A 17,163-nucleotide genomic window follows, 5' to 3' on the forward strand; every position below is an offset into this window, starting at 1 on the left:
CTGCATGACTGTGGGAGGTGGGACTGAGGGTGTGACGAGTGTGACTGTGTGGCATGTACAGTTGGGGGATAGTGAGGTTGTGTATGTGACACGTATGTGACTGGATGTGACTTGTGAATGAGGGTGAGATGAAGGGAGAGCTGTGAGTCTGTGTGACCGTGTCACTCAGTGTGACTGTGGGGGTGAGGGTGACGGTGTGAGAGTGTGTGCCTCATGACAGTTGGGGAATGTGTGTTGTTAGAATGTGACTGAGACTCTGTGGGTGACTGTGAAGTGTGTGAATGTGTAAGAGCATTAATGGGTGAGGTCGCATGACATTGTGTGTGACTTTCAGCTTGTGTCATAAAAAGATTGTATGGCTGGGCACCGTGGTTCATGCCTGTAATCCCAGCACTTTGGCCAAGGAGGGTGGATCACGAGGTCAAGAGATTGAGGCAATCCTGGCCAACATGGTGAAACTCTGTCTCTACAAAAAATACAAAAATTAGCTGGGCCTGGTGGCGGGCACCTGTAATCCCAGCTACTTGGGAGGCTGAGGCAGGAGAATCACTTGAACCTGGGAGGCAGATTTTGCAGTGAGCCAAGATCACACCTCTGCACTCCAGCCTGGAGACAGAGCAAGACTCTATCTCTAAAAAAAAAAAAAAGATTGTATGATATAGACATTTTTTTTTAAATGGGTGGGGCATGGTGGCTCATGCCTGTAATCCCAGCCCTCTGGGAGGCCAAGGCAGGAGGATCATCTGAAGCCAGGAATTGGAGAACACCCTGGTCAACATGGTGAAACCCCATCTCTACTAAAAATACCAAAAAAATTAGCCGGGCAGGGTGCCTCATGCCTGTAATCTCAGCTACTGGAGAGGCTGAGGTGGAAGGATCCCTTGAGCCCAGGAAGTGGAGGCTCTAGTGAGCTATAATTGTGCCAGTGCCCTCCACTCTTGTAAATAAATAAATTAATTTAATTAAAAAAGGATTGTATGGGCCGGATGCAGTGGCTGTGGCCTATAATCACAGCATTTTGGGAGGCCGAGGCAGGTGGATACCTGAGGTCAGGAGGTTTCCTCATCTTGCCCAGACTAGCTTGGGCAACACAGTGAAACCCTGTCTCAACCAAAAATACAAAAATTACCTGGGTGTGGTGGCACACACCTGTGGTCCCTGCTGCTCAGGAAGCTGATGCAGGAAAATCGCTTGAGATGCAGGAAAATCGCTTGAACCTGGGAGGCAGAGGTTTCAGTGAGCTGAGATTGTGCCACTGCACTCCAGCCTGGGCGACAGAGAGAGATTCTGTCTCAAAAAATACAAAACAAAATGATATGTCTGCGAGTAACCAGACAACTGCATACTACACATATTTATTTCATGACCATTCTTCCTTGAACCCCTGCTCTGAATGATTCTGGGGACCCAGTGGTGACCCAGATGTCCTGGCTCTGCCCTCTCAGGTCTCACAGGCTAGCAGGGCAACAGTGTTTGTGACGAAACTCAGTGGCTGCGCGAATCTGCGTGTGATCGAGTGTTGTTGGAACTTGGGACACTGTGAGTGTGACTGTGTGTGGGAGTCCATGGCCCTGGGCATGTGGCTGTGTCACTATGGATGACTGTCTGCCTGTGAGTGAGGAGCTGTGGCTCTCTGGGTGTGACCATGGGACTGTAGGGCTGTGACTGAACTTGCGGCTGTGTGAGTAACAGTTTGTGAGATTCTGTGACTGTGCCTCTCCACGGCTCAGCCTATGGGATTGTGTGACACTGCATGTTTTGATTGAGTGAGTGAGGCTCTGGGAATGAGTGACTGGGTGGGGGGGACCTGTGGGTGGGACAGCATGAGAGATTGTGCACACTTGGTACAGGGGTCCTCAGGACGATAAGAACAATTCAGTAACTGCCCTCCCTCATGACCTTGATGACTGCCCCCTGCTCAGCTCTCTGCCCCAGAGCTCCCCACTTCCGTTCCCCGTCCGCCTTGGCCCCGCCCCCTCCCACCACCCCGGGCTGCCTGCGCCTGTCACCTCTCCCGGAGCCCAGATGAGACAGTGGAGGCAGCGGTGGCAGGGGCTGCGGGAGCAAGGGACCAGGAGCAGGACTGGGGACAGGTGAGGGCTCCCCAGTCCCAGCCCATTCCTCCTGCCCCCCTCCACCCCTCAAGTCTCTGGGACTCTCCTCCTCTGCTTCTCTGCCCTGCCTTTGTCTCTGTCTCTGTGCCCACCACAGTCTCTGCTCATCTCTGTCTCTTGATGTCTCTGTGTGTCTTCATCTCTGCTGAGCTGAGATACCCTTTTTCCCCCTTGCTGTCTCCCTGCACTTCTCTCCCTCCTCTTTGTCTTCTAGCCCACATCTGTGTCTCTCTGTTTCTTGGTCTCTGGTCTCTGTCCGGGGATCTCATTCTGTCCCTCAGTCTCTGTGCCTCTCGGTCTTTATATTTCTGTCGCTTGTGTCTGTGACGCCGTTGTCTGGGGTTGGATCTGAGATCCTCTCTGCTTCCCTCTTTCTCTACGTGGAGTTGCGGGGGCACGGGTGGGTGGGTGGGTGGGTGGTGGGCGGTGGGCGTTACATAGACGGCTTTCCAGGCATCTGCACACACCTAACCCCGGATCTGTCGCCTTTCCCGTCCCTGAGTATTTGGGTGCTGGGAAAGGCTTGTCCCACTTCCTTGGGCTTTATCTGCCCCCACCGGGGAAAGTTTTATAAGGTTGGCTTCCTATCTGTGCTACAAAACCCTTTGGGCTTGGAGAGGGAACCTGGAAAGGCATTTCAAGTTCTCCACCAGGCTGGGGAACTCAGGTGGTCGTTTCAAGCACCCCACTAGGAGGAACTGAAAATCTTCGAGTTTTTCAGTCCCCCATATAAAAGGGGGCTAGGCTGATGGTTTCTACTCTCTCTTCTCCAAGGCAGTCCCTGGGTTCCCAGGAGTCTGTAGGTCCAGACTCCCGGTGACACTGACGCTTCCGCCCAGCGTAGCTCTAGGGCAACCGCCCGCTCAGCAAACACCCCCCTTCCACCTTCGCTGCCCGAGCAACCGTCAAGGGCGGCCTGGGAGTCACTTAAGGGGCCCTGCCCACCACCGAGTCCCACCCACTCCGCATGCCTCTCCCTCCCCCCAGATCATCACACCTGGGAGTTGTTGGGGGGGGTTAGGGGGTGTGAGGGAATGATGGGGGGACGAGCTGCCTGGGAGTCTGCATATGTAAATCCCTGAGGCTGGGTGACGCTGGGGATGGAGTCAGAGGGCGGAAGGCTGAGGCGCTCACCCTGCCCTGGGACCCTCCAGGCCTGATCGACCCTGCGCCAACCAGACCCTTCATCACCCTCCCGATGACTACCTCTCCTACCCTGCAGCTGCTGCTGCGGCTCTTGCTGTGGGGGCTGCTGCTACGGAGGGCGGAGGTGAGGACCCGAGGAGCCAGAGGAGCTCCAGGCTTGGAGGGAAGTCTGGGGATGGTTGGTTTTAGGGCTTCCCTAATTAGGGCTCATACCTGTAATCCCAGCACCTTGGGAGGCCGAGGCAGGTGGATCACTTGAGGTCAGGAGTTTAAGACCAGCCTGGTCAACATGGTGAAACCCCATCTCTACTAAAAATTTAAAAATTAGCCAGGTGTAGTGGCACGCACCTGTAGTCCCAGCTACTGGGGAAGCGGAGGCAGGAGAATCGTTTGAGCCCAGGAGGCAGAGGTTGCAGTGAGCCAAGATCACACCACTGCACTCCAGACTGGGTGACAAGAGTGTGACTATCTCAGAGAAATAAAAAAATAAAGCACAAGGAGAGTTTCAAGACTGCCCCACTTGCCCAGATTCAAGTTGTGGGGTTTTGTTTTCTTTTTTGTTTTTGAGACAGAGTCTCACTCTGTCACCCAGGCTAGGGTGCAGTGGTGCCATCTCAGCTCACTACAGCCTCCATCTCCTGGGTTCAAGTGATTATCCGGCCTCAGCCTCCTGAGTAGTTGGGACTACAGGAGCCTGCCACCACCACCACGCCCAGCTAATTTTTGCATTTTTAGTAGAGACGGGGGTCTCACCATGTTGGCCAGGCTGGTCTCGAACTCCTGGCCTCAAGTGATCCACCCACCTCGGCCTCCCAAAGTACTGGGATTACAGGCATGAGCCACCACGTCGGGGCCCAGATTCAAGTTTTGATGATTGTTTCCACTTCCTTTTCTTCCCCCAACAAATCCTCCTGATAATTTCAGCCACCCCTTCCCCAGTTTTCTTGAAGGTTTTCAGTCTCCCATAGCCACTCCATTCGGTGGCTTCCAGGCCCCAAGACTTGAAACTTGGTTCCAAACCACCCAAGACTCCCGAGCAAAACTGGACAGCCCCTCGAAGTCTCTCTGGGGTGCTTCTGGCTCACATGGCCAAGCAGCCCGGGGGCGGGGGTCGGTCTGGGGGGTCCTCCCTTCTTTCTTTTCCTAGACAGGCTCCGAGAGGCAGACGGCGGGGGAGCTATACCAGCGCTGGAAACGGTACCGCAAGGAGTGCCAGGAGACCCTGGCAGCCGCGGAACCGCCCTCAGGTGTGACCAAGAGGGCTGGGGACGCAGGGAGGACCCAAAGCTGAAAGGGGTAGGCTTAGAGGGGGGCTTCGGGCTGACAGGTGAAGAAGAAATCTCGGGTGCTGTGGGCTGGAGAGGCCCGGGGGCTGACCTGGGCGCTGTGGGAACTGGAGCGGGACCACGGTTCCGAGGGGCAGCCTCGGAAGAAGCTTGAAATGGAAGGAGCCTTGGGTGGGACCTGTACTAAAATGGACCTTGAAGGGGATGTGGTTTGGGATGGAGACTGGGTAGGGCCCCTCCGCGTGGGAAGATCTGGGGCGGTGACTTGTTTGGTGGGAGGAGCCTCGAGTGGGGCTGGGAGGGGGCGTGGCTTTGAGGCTAGTGGGAGGGGCTTGTGGCCAACCCGGGACAACATGCACTCCGAGTGGGCGGGGCTAGACCCGGGCTTGGACTGTGGCGGGCCGGGAAGCCCTGGCCCACTGCGCAGCGGGTCCACTGGGCACCTGGCCCCCCTGCCCACCCCCAGGCCTCTCCTGTAACGGGTCCTTCGATATGTACGTCTGCTGGGACTATGCTGCACCTAACGCCACTGCCCGTGCGTCCTGCCCCTGGTACCTGCCCTGGTACCGCCACGGTGAGGTGCTGCCTGGGCCTGGAGCCCTCCCTAGACACAAACAACTGCTAACCTTTGCCCCGAGACACCTACATCCGGGTCCCACAGCTCACCTGCATCCCTCTCCTGCTCCTCTTTGCCCTACTCCTATCCCAGACGGCAGGCTGGGTTTCTCCCGTCTGTCCAACCCGGCCTCTCTCACACAACGCAACTTCTCTGTCTCCCTATCTCTATTTATTTATTTAGAGACGGAGTCTCGCTCTATCTCATGGGCTGGAGTGCAGTGGCGCCATCTCGGCTCACCAAAACCTCCGCCTCCCGGTTCAAGTGATTCTCCAGTCTCAGCTTCCTGAGAAACCGGGATTACAGGCGCAGAGCCACCACACCCGGCTAATTTTTTTTTGTATTTTCAGTAGAGACGGGGTTTCACCATGTTGCCAGGCTGGTCTTGAACTCCTGACCTCAAGTGATCCACCGGCCTCGGCTTCCCAAAGTGCTGGGATTACAGGCTGAGCCACCGCACCCGGCCTTAACTTTTTGTATCTCAATTCTCCCAAGTGTAAAACTGGGTTAAGGATATTATCAATTTTATGGGCTTGTATGAATATCAAATTAATATACATAACATGCCATATAAGGGTTGATTTATCATCGTCATCACCATCATCATCATCACTTCGGCTCTCCCCCTCTCTGCTACTGTCTCACAGCTTGTTTTTCTGTATTTCTCTCTGTGTACCTTAATCCCCTCTCTTATTTCCCCACAGTGGCTGAAGGTGTCGTCCTCCGCCAGTGTGGCAGTGATGGCCAGTGGGGACTTTGGAGAGATCATACACAATGTGAGAACCCAGACAAGAATGAGGCCTTTCTGGTAAGAGGAGGTGAGGGCTTCAGGTTAGGAGTCCAGGGAGGGATGGAAAGGCAGTAGCTAAGGCAGGGCCTGAAATCCCATGGACTGTTTAGAACTCTAAGTTCTAAACAGAAGTGACAGAAACTCAACTCAGACTTGCTTCAAAGAGAGAGAGAAAGATGTATTGGCTTCTGTGATGGAAAAGAATGAGATGGCCGGGTGCTGTGGCTCACAACTGGAATCCCAGCACTTCAGAAAGCCAAGGCGAGAAGATTGCTTGAGCCCAGGAGTTCGAGACCAGTCTATACAACATAGCAAAACCTCATCTCTAGAAAAAAATCAAAAAATGAAGCAAGAGGATCACTTAAGCCTGGGAAGTAGAGACTGCAATAAGTCCTAATCACATCTCTACACTCCCATCTGGGTGACAGAATGAGACTTTGCCTCAAAAAAAGAAAGAAAAGAAAGGAAGGAAGAGAGAAAGAAAGGAAGGAGGGAGGGAGAGAGGGAAGGAAGGAAGAAAGGAAGGAGGGAGGGAATGAGGGAAGGAAGGAAGAAAGGAAATAATTCAGGCAGTCATTCAACTTTTAAATTTCTACTTAATTTTTTTTTTTCTAATTTGACTGGGTGCAGAGGCTCACTCCTGTAATCCCAGCACTTTGGGTAGCCAAGGCGGGTGGACCACTTGAGGTACGCTGAGTAGCTTGGGTTCAGCCCTTCTCAAATAAGAGTCAGCAGTTCCCCAAGAGAAAATAGGGTGTCTGGGCAGAAACAAAGAGCTGAGGTCCTTCCAATTTCTCTCTGGACCCGGGGGAAGAGCCAAGTCTTGTTCTTCTCTGCTTCTTGCCCCCCCCAGGACCAAAGGCTCATCTTGGAGCGGCTACAGGTCATGTACACTGTCGGCTACTCCCTGTCTCTCACCACACTGCTGCTAGCCCTGCTCATCTTGACTTTGTTCAGGTGGGACCTTAACCCTGAGTGGTGGCGGCAGGGACCACTGAGAAGTGGGTCAGTTTGTCTAGTAAAACGGGGTGATCAGGTTCCAGCAGCTCCAAGCAGCCACTGGTGTTTCTATGAGGAGCACAGTGGGGGTGGCTAAAGGACTTCTGTGTGGCGGGGCGCAGGGGCTGACGCCTTAATCCCAGTACTGTGGGAGGCCAAGGCAGGAGGATCTCTTGAGCCCAGGAATTTGAGACCAGCCTGGGCAACATAGTGAAACCCTGTCTCTATGAAAAATAAAAAGTTAGCTGGGCATGGTGGTGGTGCACTTGTGGTCCCAGCTACAGTGGGGTGCTGAGACGGGAGGATGGCTTGAGCCCAGGTTGAGGCTGCAGTGAGCCCTGATTGTGCCACTGCACTCCAGCCTGGGTGACAGAGTGAGACCCTGTTTAAAAAAATGAAATAGAGCTCCGTGTGGCTGAATACAGCTCTCCAGGGGCTCCCAAACTGCCTTCCAAATCCCCTAGGCGGCTGCATTGCACTAGAAACTACATCCACATCAACCTGTTTGCGTCTTTCATGCTGCGAGCGGCGGCTATTCTCAGCCGAGATCGTCTACTGCCTCAACCCGGCCCCTACCCTGGGGACCAGGCCCCTGCACTGTGGAACCAGGTGGGTATCCTCCTTCCGTTCCTCCACATGGGAATCTCGCTTCCCTGATGGGACCAGGAAGTTCTCAGTCTACTTCCTGCCTCATACACTCTCAACAGTTTATCAGAGTTGGGAGGATCCCTCTCGACATGTGTCTTGATCCCTCCCCCCAAGACATATCTGGAGAGAGACCCTCCCAACTCAGCCTCCATCATCATTGAAATCTCCCAGTCTATCACCCCAGTGATGGAATTTTCCATTCCTCTCCCTCATTATCTCACCCATCATTGGACTTTTTCACCAATGAGAGGATCCACCTGCTGGAGGTGAGGCATGGCAGGATGGGAGAAAGTAACTGGTGCAGGATGTGGTAGGTGCCAGTTTGTTACTAGGAGACAGGGTGGGAGAGACTCGAGGCTGGGAGCAGACATGGCAAGAACTATCTGGTCGCAAGCTGGACCCTACCAATTGTTAAGAAGCCATAGTGTGGCCGGGCAGTGGCTCATGCCTGCAATCCCAGCACTTTGGGAGGCCAAGATGGGTGGATCATCTGAGGTCAGGAGTTGGAGACCAGCCTGGCCATCATAATGAAACGCTGTCTCTACTAAAAACACAAAAAATTAGCTGGGCATGGTGGCACAGGCCTGTAATCCCAGCTACTCGGGAGGCCGAGGCAGAATTGCTTGAACTCAGGAGGCAGAGGTTACAGTGAGCTGAGACTGTGCCACTGCACTCACTCCAGCCCCAGCGACAGTGCGAGACTCCATCTCAAAAAACAAAAAAGGAAGCCATATCATGGCCAGGGGGTGGCTCAAACCTGTAATCCCAGAACTTTGGGAGGTTGAGGTGGGCGGGTCACTTGTTCGAGACCAGACTGGGCAGCATAGCTAAACCCCATCTCTACAAAAGAAATACAGAAATTAGCAGGGCATGGCAGCCTGTGCCTGTAGTCTCAGCTACTTGAGAGGCTGAGAAAACAGGATCACTTGAGTCCAGGAGGTCGAGGCTGCAGTGAGCTGTGATGCTGTGATGGTGCCAGTGCAATCCAGCAAAAGATTGAGAGCCTGTCTCAAAAAAACAAAAGAAGAAGAAGAAGGGCCAGGCATGGTGACTGTAATCCCAGCATTTTGGGAGGCCAAGGCAGGTAGATCATGAGGTCAAGAGATCAAGATCAGCTTGACCAATATGGTGAAACCCCATCTCTACTAAAAATAGAAAAATTAGCCAGGCGTGGTGGTATGCACCTGTAGTCTCAGCTACTCAGGAGGCTGAGACAGGAGAATTGTTTAAACCGGGGAGTTGGAGGTTTAAACCTAGTTAATTTTTTTGTATTTTTAGTAGAGATAGGGTTTCACCATATTGGCCAGGTTGGTCTTGAACTCTTAACCTCAGGTGAAAGGCCTTAAGGCTGCCTCTCAAAGTGCTGGGTTACAGGTGTGAGCCACTGCATCCGGCCGACGCCCAGCTAATTTTTGTATTTTTACTAGACACGGGGTTTTGCCATGTTGGCCAGGCTGGTCTCCACCTCCTGCCTTCAGATGATCTGCCCGCCTTGGCCTCCTAGTGCTGTGATTACAGACGTGAGACACTGCGCCTGGCCAGATACCAACTGTTAAGGGGTTCAGAGTGGGAGAGTCCATATAGGGAAAGGCAATAGGGTGAGAGAAACCAATCACAGATACCATACACTGGGGACGCAGATGGAAGAACCTTTGATGGCAAGAGATGGGGTGGAGGGTGATCAAGGTTGGGGGAGACACCCAGGCAGCGCTGACTACCCGTCTACCGGTCTGGCCGCTTCCTAGGCCCTCGCTGCCTGCCGCACGGCTCAGATCGTGACCCAGTACTGCGTGGGTGCCAACTACACGTGGCTGTTGGTGGAGGGAGTCTACCTGCACAGTCTCCTGGTGCTCGTGGGCGGCTCCGAGGGGGGCCACTTCCGCTGCTACCTGCTCCTCGGCTGGGGTGAGCCCCGACCCCGTCCCCCGCCCAACCCAGCGCGCCTCTCCTCGGCTCCCCCAACTGCCCAGCTGTTTGGCCTCTGGGGGTCTCCTCCCCGTCTGTAGGCTTCCGCCTCCCCAACCCCCGACAGAGGAATTCCGCGGGTCTTGGGCCTGGCGTGGCCCCTACGCGCTCTGACAGCTGCGGCGGGGTGGGGGGGCGGGGTCGGGGTCTGCACAGGGGCCCCCGCGCTTTTCGTCATTCCCTGGGTGATCGTCAGGTACCTGTACGAGAACACGCAGTGAGTTGCAGGGGCGGGGGCGGGGCCTGGGAGGTGGGCGTGGCTTTGAGGGATATGGGCGGGGTTGTGATGGAAACGTAGGCAGGGTCGGAAGGCTATTCGGTGCTGGGGGGACGTGGGCGGGGGTCCAAAGGAATGGGGAGCTAGGAAAGGCTGTGTTCGAGGGCAACCGGCAAGGGGAGGGAGTGGGACCTGGATCGTAATGGGTGGGACCCTAGGGAATGTGTGTGTGTGTGTGTGTGTGTTCTCAAGTGCAGTGGGCCGGGCCTAGCGAGCAAATGAGCTTGGTGATCCGGTGAACCTAGAGGTTTTTCTCTTAGCTCTACCCCGCCTTCCCCAGGTGCTGGGAGCGCAATGAAGTCAAGGCCATTTGGTGGATCATACGGACCCCCATTCTCATGACCATCTTGGTAGGATTGGTCCCACCTCCACCAGGCTGTCCTCAGGGATTTCCCATTCTGGGAAGTGGGGTGCCACCTCCTGCCCCTCCAGAACGGGATCGTGGCTGGCTCAGCCCCTATCTCTCCCCACAGATTAATTTCCTCATTTTTATCCGCATTCTTGGTATACTCCTGTCCAAGCTGAGGACAAGGCAAATGCGCTGCCGGGATTACCGGCTGAGGTGAGGGCGTGCGGTGAGGTCCGAGGGGAAGGGGCCGGGTACGAGATGGGAAACCAGGACTGCGTGCGGGATCACTGCTGTCTCTCTCCCCAGGCTGGCTCGCTCCACGCTAACGCTGGTGCCCCTACTGGGTGTCCACGAGGTGGTGTTTGCTCCCGTGACCGAGGAACAGGCCCAGGGAGCCCTGCGCTTCGCCAAGCTCGGCTTTGAGATCTTCCTCAGCTCCTTCCAGGTGCTCAGGCGGGGTACAGAGGCTCCACCACCTATGGCCTCCTCCCCAGAAGGGCTCGAGAACTGCAGTCGTTTTCAGATGAAGCCACTGAATGGGGTGTGAAGATGGGATTTAGTTTGTTCATTCATTCATTTTTTTTGAGACGGAGTTTCGCTCTTGTTGCCCAGGCTGCAGTGCAATGGTGCGATCTCGGCTCACTGCAACCTCCGCCTCTGGGGTTCAAGCGATTCTCCTGCCTCAACCTCCCAAGTAGCCGGGATTACAGGCATGCACCACCACGCCTGGCTAATTTTGTATTTTTAGTAGAGATGGGGTTTCTCCATGTTGGTCAGACTGGCCTCAAATTCCCAACCTCAGGTGATCCACCTGTCTCAGCCTCCCAAAAGCGTAGGATTACAGGCATGAGCCACTGCGCCTGGCTTTTTTTTTGAGACAGAGTCTTTGTTGCTCTGTCACCCAGGCTGGAGTGCAGTGGCACGATCTCGGCTCACTGCAACCTCTACTTCCTAGGTTCAAGTGATTCTCCTACCTCAGCCTCCCGATAGCTAGGATTACAGGCATCTGCCACCATGCCAGGCTATTTTTGTGTTTTTAGTAGAGACTGGGTTTCACCATGTTGGCCAGGCTAGTAGTCTCCGACTCCTGACCTCAGGTGATCCCCCTGCCTCAGCCTCCCAAAGTGTTGGGATTAAAGGCATAAGGCATTGTGCCCAGCCCATTAATTCATTCAACACAAAATACTGTGCTAGGGCTGTTCTGGCTATGGGAAGCAGGGACCAGATGGGGACAGGAGACTGGCGGGCCCAGCAGTGCTGTCTCCTAGTGAAGAGTGAGGGCTTTGAGGTTGGACACAGCTGGGACCAAATTCAGGTTCTGTCACTTTCTTCCTTCCTTCCTTCCTTCCTTCCTTCCTTCCTTCCTTCCTTCCTTCTTTCTTTCTTTCTTTCTTTCTTTCTTTCTTTCTTTCTTCTTTCTTTCTTTTTTTTTGAGACCGAGTTTCGCTGTTGTTACCCAGATTGGAGTGCAATGGCACAATCTCGGCTCACCGCAACCTCTGCCTCCTGGGTTCAAGCAATTCTCCTGCCTCAGCCTCCCGAGTAGCTGGGACTACAGGCGTGCACCACCATGCCCAGCTAATTTTTGTATTTTTAGTAGAGATGGGGTTTCACCTCGTTGACCAGGATGGTCTCGATCTCTTGACCTCGTGATCCACCCGCCTCGGCCTCCCAAAGTGCTGGGATTATAGGCGTGAGCCACCACGCCCGGCCGGTTCTGTCACTTTCTAGCTGTTTGCTAGCTGTGTGGTCTTCAACTTGGGGTTGAGGGGAGGGAGAGGTGAGGTGCCAACGTGCAGAATCTAAGGAAAGATTTATTCCAAAATTGAAGGCCCACCCTGCACTTGCTTGGCTTACCTGAGTCCCCAACCTGCTCTACCTAATTCGACTTCAGTTTTCTCATCTCTAAAGTGTGGACAATAACAGTCTCACTGAACAAAGCTGTTCATTCATTAAATTCAGCAAAAAATTACTGAGCATGTATATATACTAAGCACTCTTACAGGCTTATCACAGGGATACAGTCAAGAACCCTACCCTCCAGTCGGAGAGACACATGCTAAACACACTACAGATAGGCATATAGGCCAGGCACTGTGGCTCACTCCTGTAATACCAGCACTTTGGGAGGCCGAGGCAGGCAGATCACCTGAGATTGGGGTTCAAGACCAGCCTGACCAATATGGTAAAATGCTGTCTCTACTAAAAAAAAAAAAAAAAATTAGCCGGGCGTGATGGCAGGAGCCTGTAATCCCAGCTACTCAGGAGGATGAGGCAGAAGAATCACTTGAACCCGGGAGGTGGAGGTTTGCCGAGGTCACGCCACTGCACTGCAGCCTGGGCAACAAGAGCCTGATTCCGACTCTTAAAAACAAAAACGGGGTGGAGCGGAGGCGGTTACCGTCCTACCCCCACCAGAGATGTAACACCACCCGCACCCGCGCCTCCTCTGACAGGGCTTCCTGGTCAGCGTCCTCTACTGCTTCATCAACAAGGAGGTAGGAAGAGCCCCGACCGCCTCCCGCGCCCTCTGGTGGCCGCGCGGGGGTACGGCGCCGCCTCTGAGCACCACCGTATCGCAGGTGCAGTCGGAGATCCGCCGTGGCTGGCACCACTGCCGCCTGCGACGCAGCCTGGGCGAGGAGCAGCGCCACCTCCCGGAGTGCGTCTCCCGGGCCCTGCGCTCCGGCTCCGGCCCCATAGAGGTTCCTACCGGCCGCGCCTTGTCCTTGGGGACCCTCCCAGGGCCCAGGAATGAGGCCAGCCGGGTGTTAGAAAGTTACTGCTAGGGGGCCGGATCCCTGTATCTGTTCAGTTAGCACGGATTGATTGAGTGCCTACTGCGTGCCAGGCCCAGTATGGAGGACGCTGGGGGAACGGTGAAGGAAACGGAAAAAAGGTCCCTGCCCTCCTGGAGATGACAACTTAATGGGGAAAACAGACCGTGAACACAAAACACCGAGTTCCACACATGCTGTGGCATGGTTATGAAGGGAAGTGAGAAGGGGGCCTAGAGGGGTCTGGGAGGCCCTCTCCAAGGAGGTGACATTTAAGCCACGCCAGAAAGAGGTGAAGGAGATCACTTTGGGAAGAGGTGGAGAACGGGATTCTAGGCTGAAGCAACAGCATATGTGAAGGCTCTAGGGCAGGAAGGTGCCCAGCCTCGGCTGGAGTAGAATTAAGTCAGAGCCAACAGATGGGGAGAGAGAAGTGGGCAAGGGGCACACAAGTTGGGATTTTATTTCAGATGCACTGGATATTCTTAGGAGTGTCTCTTGGAGGTAATATTTTATTTATTTATTTATTTTTTAAGATGGGGTTTCACCCTGATGGCCGGGCTGGTCTTGAACTCCTGACCTCAGGTGATCTACCCACCTCGGCCTCCCAAAGTGCTGGGATTACAGGCGTGAGCCACCGCGGCCGGCCTTTTATTTTATTTTAATTATTATTTTGTCTGAGACAGAGTCTCACCCCTTCACCCAGGCTGGAGTGCCATGACCCAATATTGGCTCACTGCAAACCTCCACCTCCCAGGTTCAAGAAATTCTCCTGCTCAGCCTGCCAAGTAGCTGGGATTACTGGCACACACCACCATGCCCAACTAATTTTTTAGTAGAGATGGGGTTTCACCATGCTGTCCAGGCTTGGTCTCGAACTCCTGACCTCATGATCCACTCACCTCGGCCTCCCAAAGTGCTGGGATTACAAGTGTGAGTCACCAGGCCTTTATTTTTTTAAAAATTGGACAGGATCTCACTGTTACCCAGGTCGGTCTTGAATTCCTGGCTCAAGCAATCCTACCACATAGGTCTCCCAAAGTGCTGGGATTATAGGTGTGAGCCACTGTGCCTGGCTCCAAATAATGTTTTTTCTTTTTTTCCTTTTGTGACAGAGTCTCACTCTGTCACTTAGTGTGGAGTACAGTGGTGCGATCCTGGCTCACTGCAGCCCCCCACCTCCCATGTTCAAGCCTCTGAGTATCTGGGATTACAGGTACCCACCACCACGCCTGGCTAATTTTTGTATTTTCAGTAGAGATGGGGTTTCCCCGTTAGCCAGGCTGGTCTCAAACCCCTGACCTCAAGTGATCTGCCTGCCTCAGCCTCCCAAATTGCTGGGATTATAGGCATGAGCCACTGCACCTGGCCCTAATGGGCTGTTTTAAACAGAGCCCTCTTGTCTGCACTGTAGTGGGACAGATTATCAGGGGTAGGGGTGGAAGCTGGAGCCCAGCAAGGAGGGGGACTGCAGGTGGGAAGTGACGGTGGCTGGACCAGGATGGAGGCACTGAAGGGTATGCAGTCAGATTTGAAGCTGTTTCAAAGGTAGAGATGAGAGGATTTCATGATGGATCACGTGAGGACACAGCAGCAGAGCACTCCTTGGTTTGGGATGGTGGAGAGAGGAAAGACAGGGAGACTGGGTTTGGGGTGGGGAGAACTATGTGTGCTCTTTGGAAATGTTAGACCGGCGGTGTTTGTAAGATACTGCAGGACAGGACACTGAGTGTAAGGGTCTGGGGCTCTCAGGAGAGGGGCGAGCCGGAGATAGTAACATGAGAGGCACTGGGTCCAAGAGGGGGATTTGGTGTGGACAGGAGCACAGGTGAAGCAAGGCAGGCCTTGCAGCTGAAACCTTACTTCCAGAGTAGCCAGGGTCAGTACTGGCTGCAGAGTGAGGACGCATATCCCCACCGTCCTGACAATGGCGGCCCGTGGGACCTGGGAGAATGAGGGGGCATGCTGACAGTCTCACCGTGGCTGGACCACCTGTATATACACCCACAAGACCCTCAGCCCTAAATCCTCCCCCTACCCATACGCAAACTGTGTGGGTGTTTCTGAGCATTTTCCCTGGACATATGTGCCCCAAAGCTGAACTCAGCCTCAAGCTTGTGGCCTTGCTGCCCTCCTCCCCTTCCCACTGCTGTCCCCTTCCCCTTCCCCCCACCTTGTGGATTCTCATGGGGTGGGACACGCCTTAGGACACCGCCCTTGTAAATAAAGTATAAAACAGTAGCTTTTTTTCTTTCTTGGGTAGAAGCATCTTCTTGGACATGTCACAAAGGGAAATGACCAAGGCAGGCTGCCTGGTGGCATAGGGGTCCGTGGTGGCTTTGCTCCAATTTATCCATGTGTTGCTACAAGAAAACGGGACACCCACTGCCACTGTCCCCCCTGCCTGAGTCCCCAAGTGGCCATGTTACATGTGATCTATGCCAGTCATACAAACAGATGGTACCTGCATCCTAGCGTCACCTGACACGCCCACGAGTTACAATTAGGACCCTGCCTGGCGCTGGTATGTGGGCAACACTGGGCCAGTTTGCAAAGGGCTATTCCTGCTGCCTCTGCTTTCATTTCACCCTCTGAAGGCGGGAGCAATAGAAAGCCTGGGGGGCAGGAGGTGAGGAAGGAAATTCAGACCAGCTGAGCGGAGCCACCAGGACTGGAATCTTTGGTGCCAGCCTGCAAGGTGGGGAAACCAAGTTCTATTTCTCAATAAGTACAAGTCAACAACTGGGGAAGGCAGGCAGGATCGGCACCCGGACTGTGACTCCAGGGCTGTGCTGCTTCCTGTATCAGAACCAAACCCCAGGTGACCGCCTGTGACAGCACCATTGCCCCAACTTTCTATAAAGTTAGGGTACTGGAGCTCCATCTTGCTACCCAAGAGGTAAGACTGTTTGTGAGAACCTGGCTCCCTGTGTTTGAAAATAGTACCATTCTTTCCTAACTGGGTGACCGTGAGCAAGTTGCTTACCCTCTCTTGGCCTCAACGATCTTAGCTATAAAATGGGATAGCTCTAGTATCCACCCCACAGATGGTCTGCAATTAACATAGTAAATATACACCTTTATAACCCACAACGCATTGCCTTCTGTATATCAGGCCTCTCACTGCTGCAGGGCCCCAGCTCTGCCACAATGCTCTCAGGCCCTCTCTCTCTGCCTCCCTCCCTTCCTTGTCTTTTTTTGATATGGAATCTCGCTCTGTTGCCAGACTGGAGTGCAGTGGCGCCATCTTGGCTCACTGCAACTTCTGCCTCCCGGGTTCAAGCGATTCTCCTGCCTCAGCCTTCTGAGCAGCTGGGACTACAAGCATGCACCACCATGCCCAGCTGATTTTTGTATTTTTAGTAGAGACCAGGTTTCACCATGTTTACCAGGATGGTGTCCATCTCTTGACTTCGTGATCTGCCGGCCTCGGCCTCCCAAAGTGCTGGGATTACAGGCATGAACCACCAAGCCTGGCCCTAGGATGTGCCTTTCACAGCTCAGAGCAGGCCACACATCTCACTGAGTGTGCACTGACCTTAGGCCTGCTAACTCTTGCATCCTTCCGATGCTTGCCTATATCCAGAGGACAGAGACACAGGCAGAGACAAAGATACGGGGCGGAGGGCCAGGCATAGTGGCTCACACCTGTAATCCCAGTACTCTGGGAGGCTGAGGTGGGAGAATCACTTGAGCCCAGGAGTTTTAAGACCAGCGTGGGTAACAAGCAAAATCCTACCTCTACAAAAGGACAGCAAGAGGATCACTTGAGCCTGGGAAGTCAAGGCTACAGTGAGCCATGATTGTGCTGTTGCACTCCAGCTTGGCAGACAGAATGAGACTGTCTCAAAACCAAAAAAGAAAAAACCCAAAGATACAGGGAGCACACAATGAGTGTGTCAGAGCAACACAGGGAACATCCTTAATCCCCCCAATACTCAATGCCTCCCTTTCGAACCTCCATCTGTCTCCCAGTATTTGTCAGAGAATTCCTCTCAAGGGCAATAAAGTTGAATACGAGCGGCAGCAGAGCTCAGGAGTGAAGCTACAGGCTGGGGAGGTGAGTTTAAATCACAGCATCACCACTTCCTGGCTGGTTGCTCCTGGGAAGTGACATCATTTCTCTGTGTCTCAGTTCCCTCTTCTGGAAAAGGGGATAATAAATTAACAGGCCCACCCCAGAGCTGTTGGGACGT

General features: G+C 53.9%; 1 protein-coding gene across 3 annotated transcripts; it reads left to right on the top strand.

Annotated features, from left to right (window-relative positions):
• The first annotated feature begins 2,023 nt into the window (after positions 1-2,023).
• GIPR (gastric inhibitory polypeptide receptor) lies at positions 2,024-15,206 on the top strand. Of its 3 annotated transcripts, XM_017968207.5 has the most exons (14): positions 2,024-2,093; positions 3,269-3,384; positions 4,408-4,507; positions 5,013-5,120; positions 5,867-5,970; positions 6,806-6,909; positions 7,416-7,560; positions 9,345-9,504; positions 9,721-9,781; positions 10,122-10,191; positions 10,315-10,403; positions 10,497-10,635; positions 12,647-12,688; positions 12,773-15,206. In XM_017968207.5, exons 2-14 carry the CDS (start codon positions 3,313-3,315, stop codon positions 12,977-12,979), a joined length of 1,401 nt encoding a protein of 466 aa, XP_017823696.3. In that variant the 5' UTR covers positions 2,024-2,093; positions 3,269-3,312; the 3' UTR covers positions 12,980-15,206. The 3 variants fall into 3 exon arrangements, with proteins under 3 accessions (XP_017823696.3, XP_054106540.1, XP_078216282.1); XM_054250565.2 differs by having other exon boundaries at positions 10,122-10,403; XM_078360156.1 differs by having other exon boundaries at positions 12,647-15,206.
• The last annotated feature ends 1,957 nt before the right edge of the window (positions 15,207-17,163 follow it).

Source organism: Callithrix jacchus, chromosome 22 (genome assembly GCF_049354715.1).
Source record: "Callithrix jacchus isolate 240 chromosome 22, calJac240_pri, whole genome shotgun sequence".
Lineage (NCBI taxonomy): Eukaryota > Metazoa > Chordata > Mammalia > Primates > Cebidae > Callithrix > Callithrix jacchus.